The sequence below is a fragment of the Sorex araneus genome, chromosome X (genome assembly GCF_027595985.1).
Source record: "Sorex araneus isolate mSorAra2 chromosome X, mSorAra2.pri, whole genome shotgun sequence".
Classification (NCBI taxonomy): domain Eukaryota; kingdom Metazoa; phylum Chordata; class Mammalia; order Eulipotyphla; family Soricidae; genus Sorex; species Sorex araneus.
This window is the reverse complement of record NC_073313.1, coordinates 19,957,383-19,974,368: the sequence shown is the minus strand read 5'-3', so window position 1 is coordinate 19,974,368 and position 16,986 is coordinate 19,957,383. Positions and strand designations below refer to the sequence as shown.

Here is a 16,986-nt window from a genome sequence, read left to right as displayed (position 1 = left end):
TGGAAACCTGAGTCAGTCTCTCCCACCTCCCTCCCAGCACCTCTGGGAGTGAACCCCTGAGCACTCTGCTGAGAGTAGCCACCCCCAAAATAAAACTAAAGTCTCTGGAATCATTGTAGATCAAACATGGCCTTTGTGCACAGTGTTCAGAATACCCAGGCATCTGGAAGGCTGCAAAGCTGCTTTCCAGGGTTGGAGCAATAGTGCAGAGGCTAGGGTGTTTGCCCTGTACAGGGCCGACCCCAGTTTGATCCCCGGCATTCCATATGGTTCCCTGAACACACTAGGAGTAATTCCTGGGTGCAAAGCCTGGAGTAACCCCTGAGTGTTGCTGGATGTGACCCCAGACCCTGCCCAACTCCCCCCCCCCACACACACCAAAAAAAAGCTGTTTTTCAAATTGAAATGGCAGTATTAGATGTGAAGCAGGATGTCAGCTCTTTCTCGAATGCCAAGTACTGATTCTTCTGGCCACTCACTTGTGCACGGTCTTTTTTTTTTTGCGGGGTGGGGGATGGTAGTTGTTGCATGGTGGGGTTGTGTTGCTGGTGGGTGGAGTCTGAGAACTCGGACTCGACTTTCATCTTGGGGTCGTCCACCTAACCTTTCTGAGGCTTGGTTTCAACTGTGAAATGAAGACGGTTCCAGTGTCCTCAAAGGCTTTTTAGTGAGGATGAAGTATGACAGTGTTTGCAGCACACTTAGTGAAGAAGTACTGGGGCTCAGTAGCACTTCATGCTCACTGAATACTGAACTTCTCTGGGAAAGAAACTAGGTCTCTCCATGCTTGGTGCACCCTCTCTTAGCAGTCATTGGCACTTTGCATTGTTTGCTAAATTAAATAAATGTTGAATACTGGTAGAAATTGACTGTTATATTATAAGAAACCATCTACTACCATGCATTGGACTCCTCCTGCAACCCTTTCCCTGTGGTGAGCTGTTATGTTCTCAATGCCCATTGGTTTATTTATTTTTTCATTTTAGAGGCCCACTCACAGTGCTCAGCCAGGCAGTGCGAGGGCTCAAACCCAGGGCTCCTGCATGCAGAGCATGTGTGCCAGCCCTTTGAGCCATCGCTCCGACCCTAGCAGGAGCAAAGGCCTTTTTGTTTCTATTTTGCTTTTTGTTAGGAAAGTCTGCTTTTATTGGATTATGATCAGGGAGTATTATTTGAATATGCTTATTTTATGGAAATTGTTAGTGACTTCGTACATGATTTGAGGGGGTGAGTGTGAGTGGCATAGACTCTTAAGAAGAATGTATTTTCTAGTACTAGGGTGCTAGAGCTTGATAATTAGATCCTTCCAATTTGGCTTATCAACTATGCTGTTTACCTCCCTCCTTATTTTTGTTGACCTTACCTGATTTTACACTGAAAATGGAATATTGGTGTCTTCCTATGTCTCCTTGCTTCTCTTGGAGATTTTTTTTTTCTCAGAAAGATGTTATTTCTATTTTTTCTATTTTATGTGTTCTATAGTCAATAAGGATTGTGACTTTTAGTATTTAATAAAGGTTTTTCTAAAAAGGAAAATAAAGCCGAAAAAGTTTTTTTGGAGGGGGCATGGGGATTTTTTGACAGGCTAGTTTGTGCTTTGCAGGCAGCAGCCCCAGGTTTGATCCCTTGTGCATCATGGTTCCCCAAATACCACCAGGAGTGACCCTTGAGCACCAAGCTGGGAGTAGCTCCTAAGCATTACTGGTGTAACTCAAAGACAAAAATCTTTCATATGCTTTGAGATTTGACTTCTGCAGTGCCTTGGTTTCTGCTCTCTGTACTCTTTTTTTTTTTTTATTCCATATGCCTGGTTTACCTTCACTATCTTTTTATTTTAGCTATTCTGAATCACTTTGTTCTGGGGGCTGAGGAGATAGTTCAAAGGGCTGGAGCAATTTTCTGGCAAGCAAAAGGCCCTGGATTTGATCCCAAGTACCACATGGCCTCCTGGGAGTCCTTTAGAAGAAAAGAATCACTCCTGTAGGATCTGTGCTGGAACACTGTATGCCCAAAACTCAACTAGGAATAACTTTTTTATCATTGTTTCTTAATGAAAAATATAAAATATTTTCCTTCAAAACACAAAAGAATCACTTTACTCTATCTTTTGTGAAATCTGAATTTTGTAACCCAAATTGAAACTTTAATTGGTCAGTGAGGTCCTTTGAAAGTTATTGTTTGCGCATATAGGTTTGGTTTCAACTCTGTCATTATATTTTATGATATTGTGAATATTTTCTTATGCATCCTGTTCCTTTTGGATGAGATTTATTTTCTTTTGTATAAAATTGGGTAGTATTTTTAGGAAGGTTGTGTTTTGCTGGGGTACGTACCATAGAGCAAAGTTGCCATATGATTTTTATATCTAATTTAAAAAGGAATTGCGAACAACTGCACCATTTGTACCTCACCAACAGTGTATGAGGGTTTCATTATCTTCATGTTCTTTCAAGTATTTGGTATTCACCTCTCTTTGATTATAGTCACTTTACTTGCTATAAGTAGTATCTCATTGATTTTGATTGTGTTTTCCTAATGATTAGTGATGTTGAATATGTCTTGATATGCTTTCATGCATTTGTCAGTTGCCTATTTTAGGAGGAACTCACTCCTGGCTCTGTAGTCAGGGGCCACGCCTGGCAGTACTCCAAACACCTTGTATGTTGCCAAGGATTTGAACCAAGTTCATGGCTGCAGCCTCGGCACCTTAACCTCTGTGCTATCTCCAGACCCCTTTGCCCATATTTAGTTTGTTTTTCCCTTTCCCATTTTAAGTAGGTTATTTGTCTTTAAAATGTCTTGTACGTTCTAGATACAATGTCTTATCCTATCAGATATGGTTTGAAAAACATCTTATTCCATAGGTTGTCTTTACTTTGTTGATGGTGTTGTTTATAGTGTAAATGTTTTTCCTTCTGATGGTCCCCAGTTTTTCTATTTTTTTTGTGTGTGTTGCTTGTGTTTATGTCATATCTAATAAATTGCTGCTTGATCCTGATCACAGAGATTAATTTTCTCTGTTTTGATGTTTTTTTTATGTTTTTCTCTGTTTTACATTTTTAGTCTTTACATTTTAGGTCTTTGGTCCATTTTGAGTTATTTATTTTTATACTCTAAACTAGTGGGAGGCGGGGTGTGTATGTCTCACTTTATTCTTTTCCTCATGGGTATTAAGGTATGTATGTTGAGTTGCTTTACCTATTGATGTCTGATTTATCTGCTTCCTCCTTGCTGTGCTTTAAATATACCTATTGCCTACACAACCTTGAACTTTTTACTTTAATTCCTTTTTCACCTCTCCTTTCCCATATTTAGTTGTGATTTTCCTATTGACACCATATACAATAATTTTATTTAAGTTTTCTGCCTATGTTTTCTGTGTCTAAGAGCTTATAAGAAATTTGCATATTTTAACTATCCTAGATGTATTACTAAAATTAACTACTTATTTTAAAATTTAGGCACCATGATTTATAAAACTGTTGATAACAAAGTGAGATTTAAAAAAAATCCTTAAAAGCTTTTGAAAGTATTTAATGGGAGTACAGATTTCTACTTTCTTATGTTTCATGGGTTTGGCAGGGAAGGAATTTTGCTCAGTTGTAAAAGTTCTTTCTATTGTCCTGTCCATGGGCATCATCAGACTAAAAATTTTTTGCAAATAGTATGAGCATAAAAACAATGTATTATTAGTTTAATATTTTTGATGCTTAGAAGGGCTTTAGTATCTTTTCTGTTTATTGGACATTTATCTTTCCTCTACTGAGAACTGAAGGCCAGAGCTGCTATTTATGAGATAAAGCCAACTATGAAAGGGAGAGAGAGAGAGAGAGAGAGAGAGAGAGACATGGAGAAAGAGAGGGATGGGAGGGAGGGGGAGAGAGGGGCAGGGTGGAGGGAGGCGGTGCTGGGAGGGAAACTGGCGCTGGGAAATGTACACTAGTGGAGGGATGGCCTTGGAACACTGTATGACTGAAATCTATTTATGAACAGCTTTGTACGGTTCTATTTCAGAGTGATTTGATAAAAAAAAAACCTTAAAAAAGAGTAGGTTTGGGAGGGTGGTCAGGAGTTTGCTCTTGGACATGCTTATGGCATTCATGCATTGGACTCTGAGATCTGTAAGACTGCAGTGCAGATGGCAGGTGAGGGAGAGGGTAGGTGGAGATAAAATTGGTGGGGGTTAAACTTTCTAGGGCATCTTTAAAGCCGTGTAGACATTGAGAAGTCCAAAGACTGAGACTCTCTCTCTGTGTGTGTGTGTGTGTGTGTGTGTGTGTGTGTGTGAAGCAAAGTAGTTTTTATTGAGTGGAACTCACTTGGATGTGAGGGTAGAGAAAGAGAGGAAATACATGTTCAGGAGAGAACCTGGGCTTTTCCGATGCAGAAAGCAAGCAGAGACATAGAGGCAAGCAAGTAAGATACATGTTTGAAGAGCAAACTGCAGTCGCTATTTAGAGGATATCTGGGTTAATTGTTTTAAAATGGGTCAGGGTGGTGGTGGGGAGAGATGGAAAGAAGCAGTAAAGGAGACAGAAGGAAGTGTTGGAGGAGGAAAACAGGGAAGTATACAGAATATATGTCTGTATACATAATTCTGAAATTTCAATGACGATATTTCTTGGGAAGTAGGTTGTGATTGACCATCAAGTGCTGATGGTAGGTTAGATGGGAGGAGGAAGAATAACTTTTAGATGTAATACTGTGAACTTCATTGGTGACTGTGGCAGGTCAGTTTGGGGCAGTGATTGATTTAGAAAGCCAGATTGGTGAGGGACTTAGCAATGGAAGAATTGTAGAGAATGATTGAGATATACCGGCAGTTTTTGGTGTTTTATTTTTTTCTATTTTTGGCCGTATCTGGTTTTTGCTATTTTGCTCAGGGCTTATTCCTGGCTGTGTACTCAGGGATCACTCCTGGTGGGGCTTGAGAGATCGTATGGGGTGCCAGGGATCAAAGCTGGGTCATCTGTGGGCAAGGAAAGTGCTCTACCAACTGCACAATTCCTCTGACCCCAGTACTGGCAGTCTTTTTGAGGAATTTAGTTAAAAAAGGTGCTCTGGAAGTACTGGAGAGATAGTTCAGGGGTTAGGGTATGAAGCACGTGTCCATCCCCATTGCAGTCCCTGGGGGGGCCCCAGTCCTTGGCACCGTAGGGCCCAAATAGTACCAAGTCCTCCTGCCTGGCATGGACTCTTCCCAGTTGCTGAGAATAACGGAACATGGTACCCAGACCTCCTGAGCACTTGGGAGGTCTCTTATTGAGAAAAGATGAGAGAGGGTGGTAGGCCCCCAGGAAGGTGGTTCCAGAAAGTGGTGGGAATTCAGCGAGATTGGCTGGTGATTAGGGTCAGACTGTGTTGCAGGGGAAGACTGGTCAGCAGGCCTGGCCTATGCTCACTGCTGTCCGGTCATCTCTAGGCTCCGGAGCCTGTGGGTTCATTGGCCCTGTTCCTTGACCCTGGGCCTGTCCCCTCGGAAACATCAGTGTACGTGAATCTCTTACTGAAGCTCCTTCCCTGTCACATGCCTTGCTGGTGTTTTTGTCCGTTCTCTCTTTCCTAAAACTGGTTTCCTTTATTAACTTTGTTAGTCAAAGTGAATTTGTCTAAGTCAGGGCTTGGCAAACTTTTTCCAATAAAGGATCAAAGAGTAAATATTTTAGGTTTTATGGGTCACATCCAATCTGTTCCATATTCTCCTCTTCTTCCTCCTCCTTTTCCTCGTTCTTCAGTATAAAATGTTTTCTCAGCTCAGAGAACTCAGCTTGTGTCTCTTATGCAGAAGACCCAGGTTTCTAACACCAGTACCACATGGTACCCCCAGCACAGACGTCCAAAAGTAAGCCCTGAGCACGATCAGGTTATCTCCCCCCTCAACAAAATCAGTTATTCTCAGCTCATACTCTAGGATTTAAATGAACTCTTCTTTCTTATGCATTAAGATCCCAAACCACTACTTTTCATTACTAGCTAATGGGCACTGAGCAGTTTCAATAAGTTATTACCTTAAAAAAAACAGCTTTATTGGAACATAATTTAAGCTTTAAGATATGCAACTCAGCAATGGTTTAGTAGGTTTGCGTAGTTGGCGCAACCCTCTGATCTAATGCTGATCTAATCTTACAGCATTTTCCTCCTTTTTTGTCTCCTCGCCATTGCTTAGGGGCTAGGGGCTGCTATAAAGATATACAGAGAGTTACCATATAATCTACAAGTTCCATTCATAGGTGTATAAACAAGAGAAACGAAAACATATGCCCACACAGAAATAGTGTACCAAATTTTTTTTGACATTATTCATAAGAGTTGCAGCATTTTATGCCTGCAACTCAATCATGAATATATTTGTAATCTTATAATTCAGTGATTCAGTTAAAAAAATCATAAGATAAAAATTGGGAATATGTCAAATGTCTGCAAAGAATTGTGTTATGTCCATATAGTTTCTCAGCCATGAAAAGGAGAGTGACGTACTTATATATACTAAATCAGAGATGAGCCATAAGATCATTTTAAGGGAAAGAAGCCAGTCACAAAGGATCCCATATCATATGATTCCATTCCATTTGTACCAAAGTTCTATTATGGGTAAATTCATCAAAACAGAAGGTAGGTTAGTGGTTGAAGGGGGTAATTGAAGAAGAGGAGAGATGGGGAGTATGTGATAATAAAATTCATTTAGAGGTGATAATACAAAGTTAGATTGTGGTGATGACAGCATTAATAGTCATTTTTGTGAATATACTAAAAATGCTTAATAATATTCTTCATTTCTACTTTTTTAGCTTTGGGGGCCACACCTTGTGGTACTCAGGGGCTATTGCTAGCTTGGTGCTCACGAGTCACTCTTAGTGATGCTCAGGGGACAAGCGTGCTAGGGATTGAACCCAGGGCTCCTGAATGCAACACATATGCTCCAGCTCTGTGAGCCTTCTCCCTGGCCCCTGAATTGTATACTTGGAGGTTGGGGCAGGGGTTGGGACCACATCTAGCAGGGCTATCCCTGCTAGATGTGGTCTAGCTAAAATTTATTCAGTTTGATAGGTATTCACTCAAAGTTCTCAGCCGGGCTAGTGGTTCAGAAGTGTAAAGGGAGGCTGGAGCAATAGCACAGGGGGGTAGGGCGTTTGCCTTGCATGCAGCCGACCTGGGTTCGATTCCCAGTGTCCCATATGGTCCCCCGAGCACCGCCAGGTGTAATCCCTGAGTACATGAGCCAGGAGTAACCCCTGTGCATTGCCGGGTGTGACCCAAAAAGAAAAAAAAAAGTCATGAAGTCATGTCTAATGCTGAAATGTGTGTAGGGCTCTCTCCACCGTTGGAGAAGCCCGGGTTCTCTCTTGAGTGCGTTACTCTCTACTCTCTCCCACTTTCTCTTCCTCCTTCCCGTCAAAACCTCCAAATAAAATCTGTTTTTTTTTTTTTTCAAAATAGAAGTGTAAAGGCCTGAGGATGCAATACTACTTGAACCCGCAGCACAGGGCATTACCTGTCCTAGTCTGGCAGTACTAAGGGTGTCCAGGACCACGTCTAGTGGTACTTGGGGACCTCCAGAGTTGTTCCAGATGATATTAAGGGGACCATCTGGTGTGGGGAGTAAACTGGGTCAGCTGCATGCAAGACATGTGCCTCAGCCTCTGGGCTATCACCCTGACTCCCCAAAGTTTCTTTTTTTCTTATTTTTTAAAAATTTATTTATTTTTTTAATTAGTGAGTCACCTTGAGGGTACAGTTACAAATTTACCCATTTTTGTGCTTGTGTTGCCCTCATACAATGTTGGAGAACCCATCCCTCCACCAGTGTCTATTCTCCCCCACCAATGAACCCAGTATCCCTCCCACCCTCCAGTCCCGTTCCCCCCATCCCACCCCGCCTCTATGGCAGGGTATTCCATTTTGTTCTCTCTCTCCTTTTCCCCAAAGTTTCTTTAATTAAGTCATAAGCTCCCTCTGTAGACTGTTTCCTGATCGTCAGAGTAGGAATTTTTGTTCATTTTTGTTTTGTTTTATTGCTGTATGTCATGAACAATGTCTAGAAAATAAAAGGTGCTCAGTGAGATTTGTTGAATTCATGCTTTAGGATATTTTTATTTACTACAAAGCAGTTTCTCTTTTATTATTATTATTATTGCTTCATATTACATTTGGGTTATTCTTTCTAGGACCTCTTTTTGGAACGAGTCTATAGCTAAATTAGTGGAATTGAATGTACTGTCTGGTGAATAATATATTTTTGCTTCCTTCTGAAATTCATTAGGTCAGTAGCTAACAAATATCTGTGAAGTTCTAAGCCTACCTTTTTTTTTATCATTTTCATTTTATTAAATTTGTTAAGCTCCTTTTTTCCCTCACTGCCCTATTGTGATGACCAGGGTTGTGCAAGGGCCTGTCTGTTATGCTCACTGGCATCACACTCTGGGTTGTGGTGCTCACTTACTCCATGAGGGTGCTTGCCAGAGTGCCCTCCTTTCACTGTGGTGCTTGCACAAGTCTTCGGTGGGGCTTCCACTTGGTGCTTCTGTGCTCATCTTGCCCTTCTGGGCTAGCAGCCTGGCTGCAGTGCTCACGTACCTTTTAGTGGTGCTTGCTCGGGGTTGCACCCATCTGTGCATGTGTTGCTCACACCCTCCAGTTGAGGTATAGCTGGAAATCACTTGTAGCACGGGGGCCCATAGACTGCAGAGCTGCCAGACTCGAACAGAAGAGTTGCAAGGATTGTGCTTCTTGCGTGTGGTGGCACCGGTGAGCAAAGTCTTCCCATGGTCCAGGCAGGTGTTCTTCAACCACTGCCCCCTAGGAGCTGTCCCTGCACCCCAGCGACATCCCTTTTAATAGCAACATCCATGGGAAAACTACATAGTGATAAGCCATTTCTGTTTTAACAACCACCACAGTGTCTTAGAAATATGCTGGGGGTTATAGTATATGAGACATAAACATCTTCATCCTGTTCTCACTCATTGCATGCACGGTTACTATATGTGTTATTCATGGATCACGGCCAACCAGGGTTTGATCCCAGACATCCCATATGGTCCCCCATATGTCGGGTGATTCCTGAGTGCAGAACCAGGAGTAAACCCTGAGCACAACCAGGTGTGGCCCAAAAACCAAAAAAAAAAACCCAACCTAAATTATTAAAAATAGAGGGTGATGGGGGACTGGAGCGATAGCACAGTGGGTAGGGCATTTACCTTGCACACGGCCGACCTGAGTTCGATTCCTCCGTCCCTCTCAGTGAGTCCAGCAAGCTACCAAGAGTGTCTCGCCCACACGGTGGAGCCTGGCAAGCTCCCCGTGGCGTATTCGATATGCCAAAAACAGTAACAAGAAGTCTCACAATGGAGACGTTACTGGTGCCCACTCTAGCAAATCGATGAGCAGCGGAATGACAGTGACAGTGGTACATGGATCAGTGCAATTATTTTGAAAACCAGGCATTTGGGGCCAGTAAGTTGCAAGCTACTTAATTATAGTATCAGAACTGAGACTATATTGGTGTAAATAACAACTAATATGTAAGATTATATCTGTATCATGTATTTTCAAAAATCAGTTCCTACAGCTGTTGTTTCTTTAAGACTAGCAAATATTTAATAAATCAGATGTCTGGGGTTGGAGAGGGGCACCCAAGCCATGCTGAGAAGTCCCAGGGGCTTCTCAAAGTGATTTAATGGAAGGGCCGAGAATACAGTGCTTCCCAGGTCCTGCAGTACCTGGGTTGTGATGCTTATGGACAGGCGGTGCCAGGAAATCAAACCTGGGTCTTTTGTATGCACTGCATGTACCAACCCCTCCCTGTACTATCTCCCTAAGCCAGAAAAATCAAGGACTTGTAAAATTTTCCTCGACATTGTTTTAGGGAAAAAAAATCAGCAAACTAAATAAATACTAATCTTTCCTAAGTTTTTGGTTTATTTGGTAGAAGTTAAGCAATTACTATAATTAAGTTTTGTTGTTCATATTATCCAAGAATTGAAAAAAACAGGCTCTATTCAAATACCCCAAACATTTTGACTGTGTCCCTGCGAAATGTTTATATACATGGTGAAGTTTGCTTTGTTCATAGGGAGGAAGTCTGGGTAATTGCTTTTTCTTTTTGTAATACTGACTTATCAGTTGCAGTGGTACCAAGTATTAAGCTTAGCGATCATCAGATCACAGTGCATTTGGTCCACAGGGCCGTTTTTGTATAAGAAGGAAAGGCTTTTGCGGTTTTTTTAAAAGTTTTTATTTTTTATTTTATTTTTATTTTTATTTATTTTTTGCTTTTTGGGTCACACCTGGCAATGCACAGGGATCATTCCTGGCTCATGCACTCAGGAATTACCCCTGGCGGTGCTCAGGGGACCATATGGGATGCTGGGATTCGAACCCGGGTCGGCCGCGTGCAAGGCAAATGCCCTACCTGCTGTGCTATCACTCCAGCCCCCTAAAGTTTTTATTTTTGAGGAGTCTCCCACGTGGTGCTCAGGAAGCCCCGGGGCCAGTCCTGGTGATGCTCAGGTTTGGTGGTGCATGGGGGCACTGTTAGGTACTGGCAATAAAACTAAGGACCTCCACTTGCCAGGCATGCACTCTGGGTCTTTGAGCTGTCTCCCTCATCTGACTTTAATATATATTTTTTAAAAACGAGGAAGATGATGGGCCAGAGAGATAGAGAGATAGCACAGTGGGTAAGGAAGGCACTTTCCTTGCACGCACCTGACCTGGGTGGGAGCCCGCTAAGAGTGATCCCTGAGCACAGAGCCAGAAATATGCCCCGGGCACAGCCAAGCATGTCCTTCAAAAGCAAAACAAGCTAACCACTAAAAAGATGGTGACAGTGCTGTAGAGATTGTCAATGGTTTGCAGAGTCTAAAAGAGTTACTATTCTAAAAAAAAAAAAAGAGTTACTATTCTGCCTTGACTGAGAACAGTTTGCTGACTTCTGATTGGATTCATCTTGCAGAAATCTGTTATCTCCATTTTACAGATAAGGAAAGGGAGGCCCACAAGGCTCACGTGACTGTGCTGATTGTGTTCACTGTGCTGAGAGCTTCTTTGTGCACGCTTGGTAATTCTGTGTTTCTTTGCAGTGGGAAAGTAGATAGTGACTCATGGACTCGATGATGGCAAGATCACGCTCTCGATCCCCTAGATGGACACACAGGTGAGCCGCTCTTGGGTTTGCTGGGCACGAATGGGTGGGGGCCTGGTTATTCACAGTTGGGTGCTTCAGAGCGATAGAGGGGAAGCTTGGTTGAATTACGGCAGGCAGATGGAATCAACCCATACTGAGAAGAAGTGCAGTGCCCTTTATAGGGGCCGGCGAGCAGCATTTTTGAGATGTTGCATTTTTCACATCAGTAGATGGTTTAGAATGCTACAAGTGTTCATTTTTTTTCCATGTATGACGATTTTGGGAGTTAGAAGATACATGGAGTTTCCTGTTTCTTCTTTTTTGTTTTGGTTTGTTTGGGGGCCACTTCTGGTAGTGATGGGGGAACCACATGCAATGCCAGGGATCAAACTGGGGTTGGCTGCGTGCAAGACAAGCACCCTAATAACCTCTGTGGTATCTCACCGGCCTTTCCTATTTCTTCACAATGACGGAATAACAGTTTTGAGTTACTCAGTTGTAGTTTAGCTCTACCCTTTCCTGGTCGGTAGTGTCAGTGGTCTATATTATTAGATGGAGCGTTTCAGCTAGTGTCTTGTACACCCACTATGAATAGGTTCCAGGACTAAAGATGCCGGTGTAACATTTCACGGGCCTCGGCAGGCAGTGTGGCCTGGCCTCGAGCGTGACACTGATGTCACCTATGAACCAGGGAACAGTGCAGTGCTGCTGACTGCGGGAGCATGTTGTGGACCCACATGAAGGGGATAATTCTGCATTTGTGGAGGGGGTTGGGGGATAGAAGGTTTGCACAGAAAGGATGAGATTTTAGTCGGCTGCTTAAGAATGGGCAGGATTTGTCAAGGAAGGAAGAAAGGTGTTCGTGTTAGGAGGGATGACAGGAGCAAAGGTTCAGAGCTATGAGTGACCAATGTGGTGTGGGCCTTAGAAAAGGCACGGTATTAAACACACAAAAGACCAACCAAGAATGCTGCTTTTTATGGTGCCTGGAATCAAAGCCGAAGTGTCACATGTATACGGCAAGTGCTGTTTGGCTGAACATCCTGGCCCCCAGACCAAGATTTTTCATGTTAATATGACTTAGCAGTGTGTTTATTCATGAGGATTCATGTGTTTATTCATGTTTTTGATTCAGTTAACAGCAGTTTCCAATTTGTAAACACCAAGACCAAATAGAAGTGGAGGAGCTCTTCAGAAAGAGGGGCATAGGGTGGCCTTCACACGATGGGCATTTCAGAGCTTATTTGATTTTATTCTTTCGTGGTGGACCCTATCAAGGGCATAAAAGGCCCTGCCAAGCGTAGTGCCTGATTTTTGGCTCCCACCTCAGGATTCGTCAACACCTGTGAAAGGTGTAAAAGTATTTACCCGCGGCTGGTGTGATACCGTACTAGCCTGTCTTCCTCCCTCTAGCACTGTGGGAAAGACCCAACGACTCTTTCCTCCCAGCACGGGGGCAGCCTGAGCTCCATGCCCCGTGTTCCCCTCACTCTGAGTTCCTGGAGGGCAGGCTTCAGGGGGAAATAGCAGGGTGACTCGACCTCCAGTCGGGGCTTTGTCTCGGAGGAGACATTTTGTTCTTCATCGTAGTCGGTGAACAAACCATCCCTCTGCCCAGAGGCCCTAGCTCTGTCTTCCCAGGCTGTTTGCTTTGGAACAAAAGCCTGTCAGTGCTTCAGCTGCTGAGCACAAGAGACCCAGAGAGTGTTAGAAGGGTCATCAACAGACGTCTTGGGTCTCTTATCCCTTTAAAAGAGCAGAATAGTTCCAACAGCCATTCCAGCAACCTTCCTCGGAAGAAAGGGCTTCTTCACTATTAAGCCCTCGTATGCAGTAGGACGCCAGGGCAGTCTGGACTGTGAGGTAAGGGCTGAAGGAAGGGGGGCAGCATTGAATTTGGTCTGGAGCAGCTTTGCTTCTTGGTGCTCGGAGAGCTGACCGCTCGCCTTTCCGCCGCACTCGCTGGCTGTGAGGAGATTCAGTCAGGTGGAGGTCAGGCTTTCGGCTTCCGCTGAGCAACACACTCGCAAGCAGGCTTTGCTGGGGGACGCCAGAGGAAGATAATGCCAGGTGCGGCACGTGCATCCCCATTTGTACAGTGAGAAAGATAAACGTGGTTCCTGGCTCATAGGTGGGAACCAGTCACGGCAGAGGCAGATTTACTCGTAGCCCGAGTCTATTGTAGCGGCTTATTAAGAGCGAGCAGTCAACAGCAGCGAGAGGATCTCCTTTGTGGATTAGAAGCATTTGCAAGCTCTCAGGGAGGATATTGAGACATTGGACACATCCTGGGATTAGAGGGAACAGCCCCCTAGTGAGAGATTGCACCTTATTGTCTTCCAGATAGCAGCTCTCTCTTTTATCTTGAAGCCTGTGCAACACCAGCTGCCCCCCCCCCCCCATAAAGGTGCCTTCCTCCTCGGCAGGAATGAACGCCTCCATGTTGGAGAAGGTAGTCCCAGAATGTACAGTTCCTGGAGAGCGTTAGTGCTGCACTAAAGACCACATGCACCGAGTTAAAAGGCTCTCGTCGAACAGCACCTTTCATCGGAAAGTCAGGGAGCAGGACTGGGAAAGAAAAGCAACTAAGCTGCTAGTAGTTTGTTCTTTCTGCCCCTATTGTTGTGGGGGCCACCCCTGTGGTGTGCTGGGGGTGTGTGGGGGTGGAGGGCGTGCAGTGCCTGCAGCCGATCCCAGGGCCTCACGCGTGCAGGTTGTGTGCTGTACTCCTTGAGCCACACCCCCGGCCCTATATGTAAGTCATTTTGATGGAAGAACTAAGCATGAGATTCAAGTTTTAAGGCCTCGCCTCACTCCTACCTTGCTTCCATTTAAGCACTGGATTTTTTTTTTCCTTTTTGTTACAGCCTTAGTAAATTAGACAGTATATTGGAGAAACTGATGTTAGTCTTGGGTCTGAATTTGGAATTATTGTGACATCATAAATTCTTAAAATTAACTGAACTTTAGAGCTTATGTCCTGTTTTCCAGGCTCTGCTACACAGGTGTTTGTGTCTATCTAACCCTCCTTCTGTTGGTTTCTTACCTGACCGTCGAAACAGATGTCAGCTTTTGCTGACTGGCCTTTTTGCCAGAGCTTTGTTATCAGCAGTCCTGTAGAACAGATCGTGCTGTGGAAAGCCAAGCCTCCTCCCCTGGAAGGGAGTACACAGCCCGCTGAGATATGCACACAAGGTCCATTCATTCAGATGGCAAGAGTATCCTTACTAAGCAGGGCATAACCACAATCTAGATGGGCAGCTGAGACTGCAGATGGGGCAAATTGAGGAATTTAGTTGAATGGAGGAAGCAGTGGGAATACATATTTGAAGTAGGTCATCTTAAAACAAGATTAATTTATTTCGAAGTAGACTAAACTTTTCATTGTTTGTTTCTTCAGGTCAATATCACCTGTACCGAGAAATTCTGAACACTACAAGCAGAGATATCCTTATGGACATTATACTGATGAATATAGGAAGGAACCAAAAAGATCTGTAGCTTGGAGAATGGATGATGAAAAATATGGTCAGAGTAAATCAAGAAATCCTCGTGGAAATATGCCTTACCGGTCATATGAAAGCAGGTCGCCTTCCCCAAGTGGTAGGAGAGACTGTGTGGATAGTGTCTATGATTATAAGCCTTACGGAGCGTATTCTCCAGTAAGAGGGGACAGTAACAGACGATCTCAGTACATGCCAAAGTACTCAGAAGGTACATCTTACAAAGAATACCCAAGAAGCAGCTATTCACAGAACATGCCTGGAAAGCATATTCCCAGTGACCCCAGAATGAGAGGAAATGGCAAAGGAGGAAGAAAATCGCCTCAGAGGGCCAGTTCTCCTAGATTTGAAAGAACATGGCATGATGAAGAGTCGAGGCACCCGAGGATTCTAGATGAAAAATATTCTCAGCCATTTAGAAGAGGCTTTGAAGACTTCTCTGAGAAAAGGAGCACTTATCAAAAGAGGTAAGGGGAAATACCAAACTTGGGGAATTTTGTATAAACCTCAGATTAAAAAAAATCTATTCCACAGAGGCAGGGTGGGGTGGGGGGGAGGAGGTGGGGTGTGTGGGAGGGATGTTGGGACCGTTGGTGGTGGAAAATGGGCACTGGTGGCGGGATGGACACTTGACCATTGTATGACTGAAATGCAAGCATGGAAGTTTGTAAGTCTGTAACTACCTCACAGTGATTCACTAATAAAAAAAAAGTCTATTATTTTTTTTTCAGAAGAGATTTTGTCAGTGAAAAGGAAAAGGAAAGGGGGAAATAGTTAGGGAAGCTCCTGGATTATGAGAGGGGTCTCAGTAAGCAGGATTCCCATTTATATTTGAAGATGACAAAAGGCAATTTTGTCTAAAAATATAATGAGTGTTGGAATACCTATATGCAGGATATGAAGAGACAGAATGGGGAGTAACAAATGCCCAGATAAAGTACTGGAACATTGTGTACCTGAAACTTAACTATGAATAACTTCGTAAATCAAGGTGCCTTAATAGAAAAAATTAAAACGATTTGAAAATATAGTTCATTCTTAGGAGTGAAGTATTTCTTTTTAGAGTAAGTCATCTTGGTAACTAGAATATTTATTTATTTATTTATTTTTGCTTTTTGGGTCACACCTGGCAATGCACAGGGGTCACTTCTGGCTCTGCACTCAGGAATTACCCCTGGCGGTGCTCAGGGGACCATATGGGATGCTGGGATTAGAACCCGGGTCGGCCGTGTGCAAGGCAAACGCCCTACCCGCTGTGCTATCGCTCCAGCCCCCTAGAATATTTTTTTAAAAGGGTGGCGTTTTCCTCTTTACCTCAGTTAGTAGTTTGTCCCTTTGTAAATTGACTCAACAGATTATGGATTAGCTTGCTCCTGCGTTCTGTGCTGGAAACCATGCTGCCCAACATCCCACACATAAAAATTTCCACTTTCTCAAGTGCCACTGTAAACTGCTTTGTGCCACCACAGGTACTCTCAGGAACGTGATTTTAGAAAATATGAATACATGTCAGAGAGACCAAAGTACATGGAGAGATATGAAGACAGAGAGCCTGCCCGAACCTCGCATTGGAAGCCCGGGCATTCTCCACACCGAGAGAAGAGAGTGCAGTGGAATCTGGGACCGCACATTCACCACTATTCGCAGTGGGAGCCGCTGGAGAGCAGTTCAGCAATGAAGACATCCTCTGACTCTTACCACAAACGGCACAAGGTTTCCGAGGGGGACCAGGACTTTTTCGATGGAAGAATTCAGAAGTACTCCAAGATGGATGACCGAAAACATGCTTCTCCCAGAAGCCCCACAAATAGAGAGTCCAGCGGTTTCAGTCCTGCAAGAGGGAGAGAGACTGACAGTGAGCAAGTCAAAGAGGCAGGTAGAGCACCTAAGAAAGATGGCCCTACCTCTTCTTACCTGGAAAAAAGTGACAATGGTGCAAGACCCTGCCATGATAAGAAGGAGCACAGCGCCAAGGAAGGCGGGGATGGAGGCAAGGAGGGCAGCTCCTCCAGCAAGCAGTTCAGTGAGAAAAGAAGTGACGACAATGAGAAATCGTTCTCTGACCACCTCAAGAAGAAACCATTTACAATTAGGGTCAACATGAGGAAAGTGTTAGATCCACCCAGGTATTTTATTTTTCCATCATTTTTAGTTAATAAGCGCTTATTTTGTTTGTTCAAAACCTTTAAACTGGAATAATGATGTGTTTAGGGTCCATCCTGGGGTGAAAAATTGCGTGATTTTTTTTCAGCAAGCCTTGTAATGAAGGATGAGTCTCTTGTGTCTGTTTCCACATTGTAGCTTACGGTGCATCCTTGGTACAGGACATTCTGTGGGGTCGCTTCTGCTCATGAATTT

General features: G+C 43.7%; 1 protein-coding gene across 6 annotated transcripts in view; it reads left to right on the top strand.

Annotated features, from left to right (window-relative positions):
• BCLAF3 (BCLAF1 and THRAP3 family member 3) overlaps positions 1-16,986 on the top strand; it is a 54,201-nt gene that overhangs the window by 3,740 nt on the left and 33,475 nt on the right. For all 6 annotated transcript variants that reach the window (XR_008627351.1, XM_055122236.1, XM_055122235.1 and 3 more), the window contains exons 2-4: positions 11,082-11,155; positions 14,526-15,095; positions 16,098-16,754. Coding sequence is in view for 5 of the 6 variants with exons in the window: in XM_055122236.1 (XP_054978211.1) it covers positions 11,103-11,155; positions 14,526-15,095; positions 16,098-16,754 (1,280 nt within the window). In the remaining variant the exon portion in view is untranslated. The remainder of the gene's footprint in view (positions 1-11,081; positions 11,156-14,525; positions 15,096-16,097; positions 16,755-16,986) is intronic.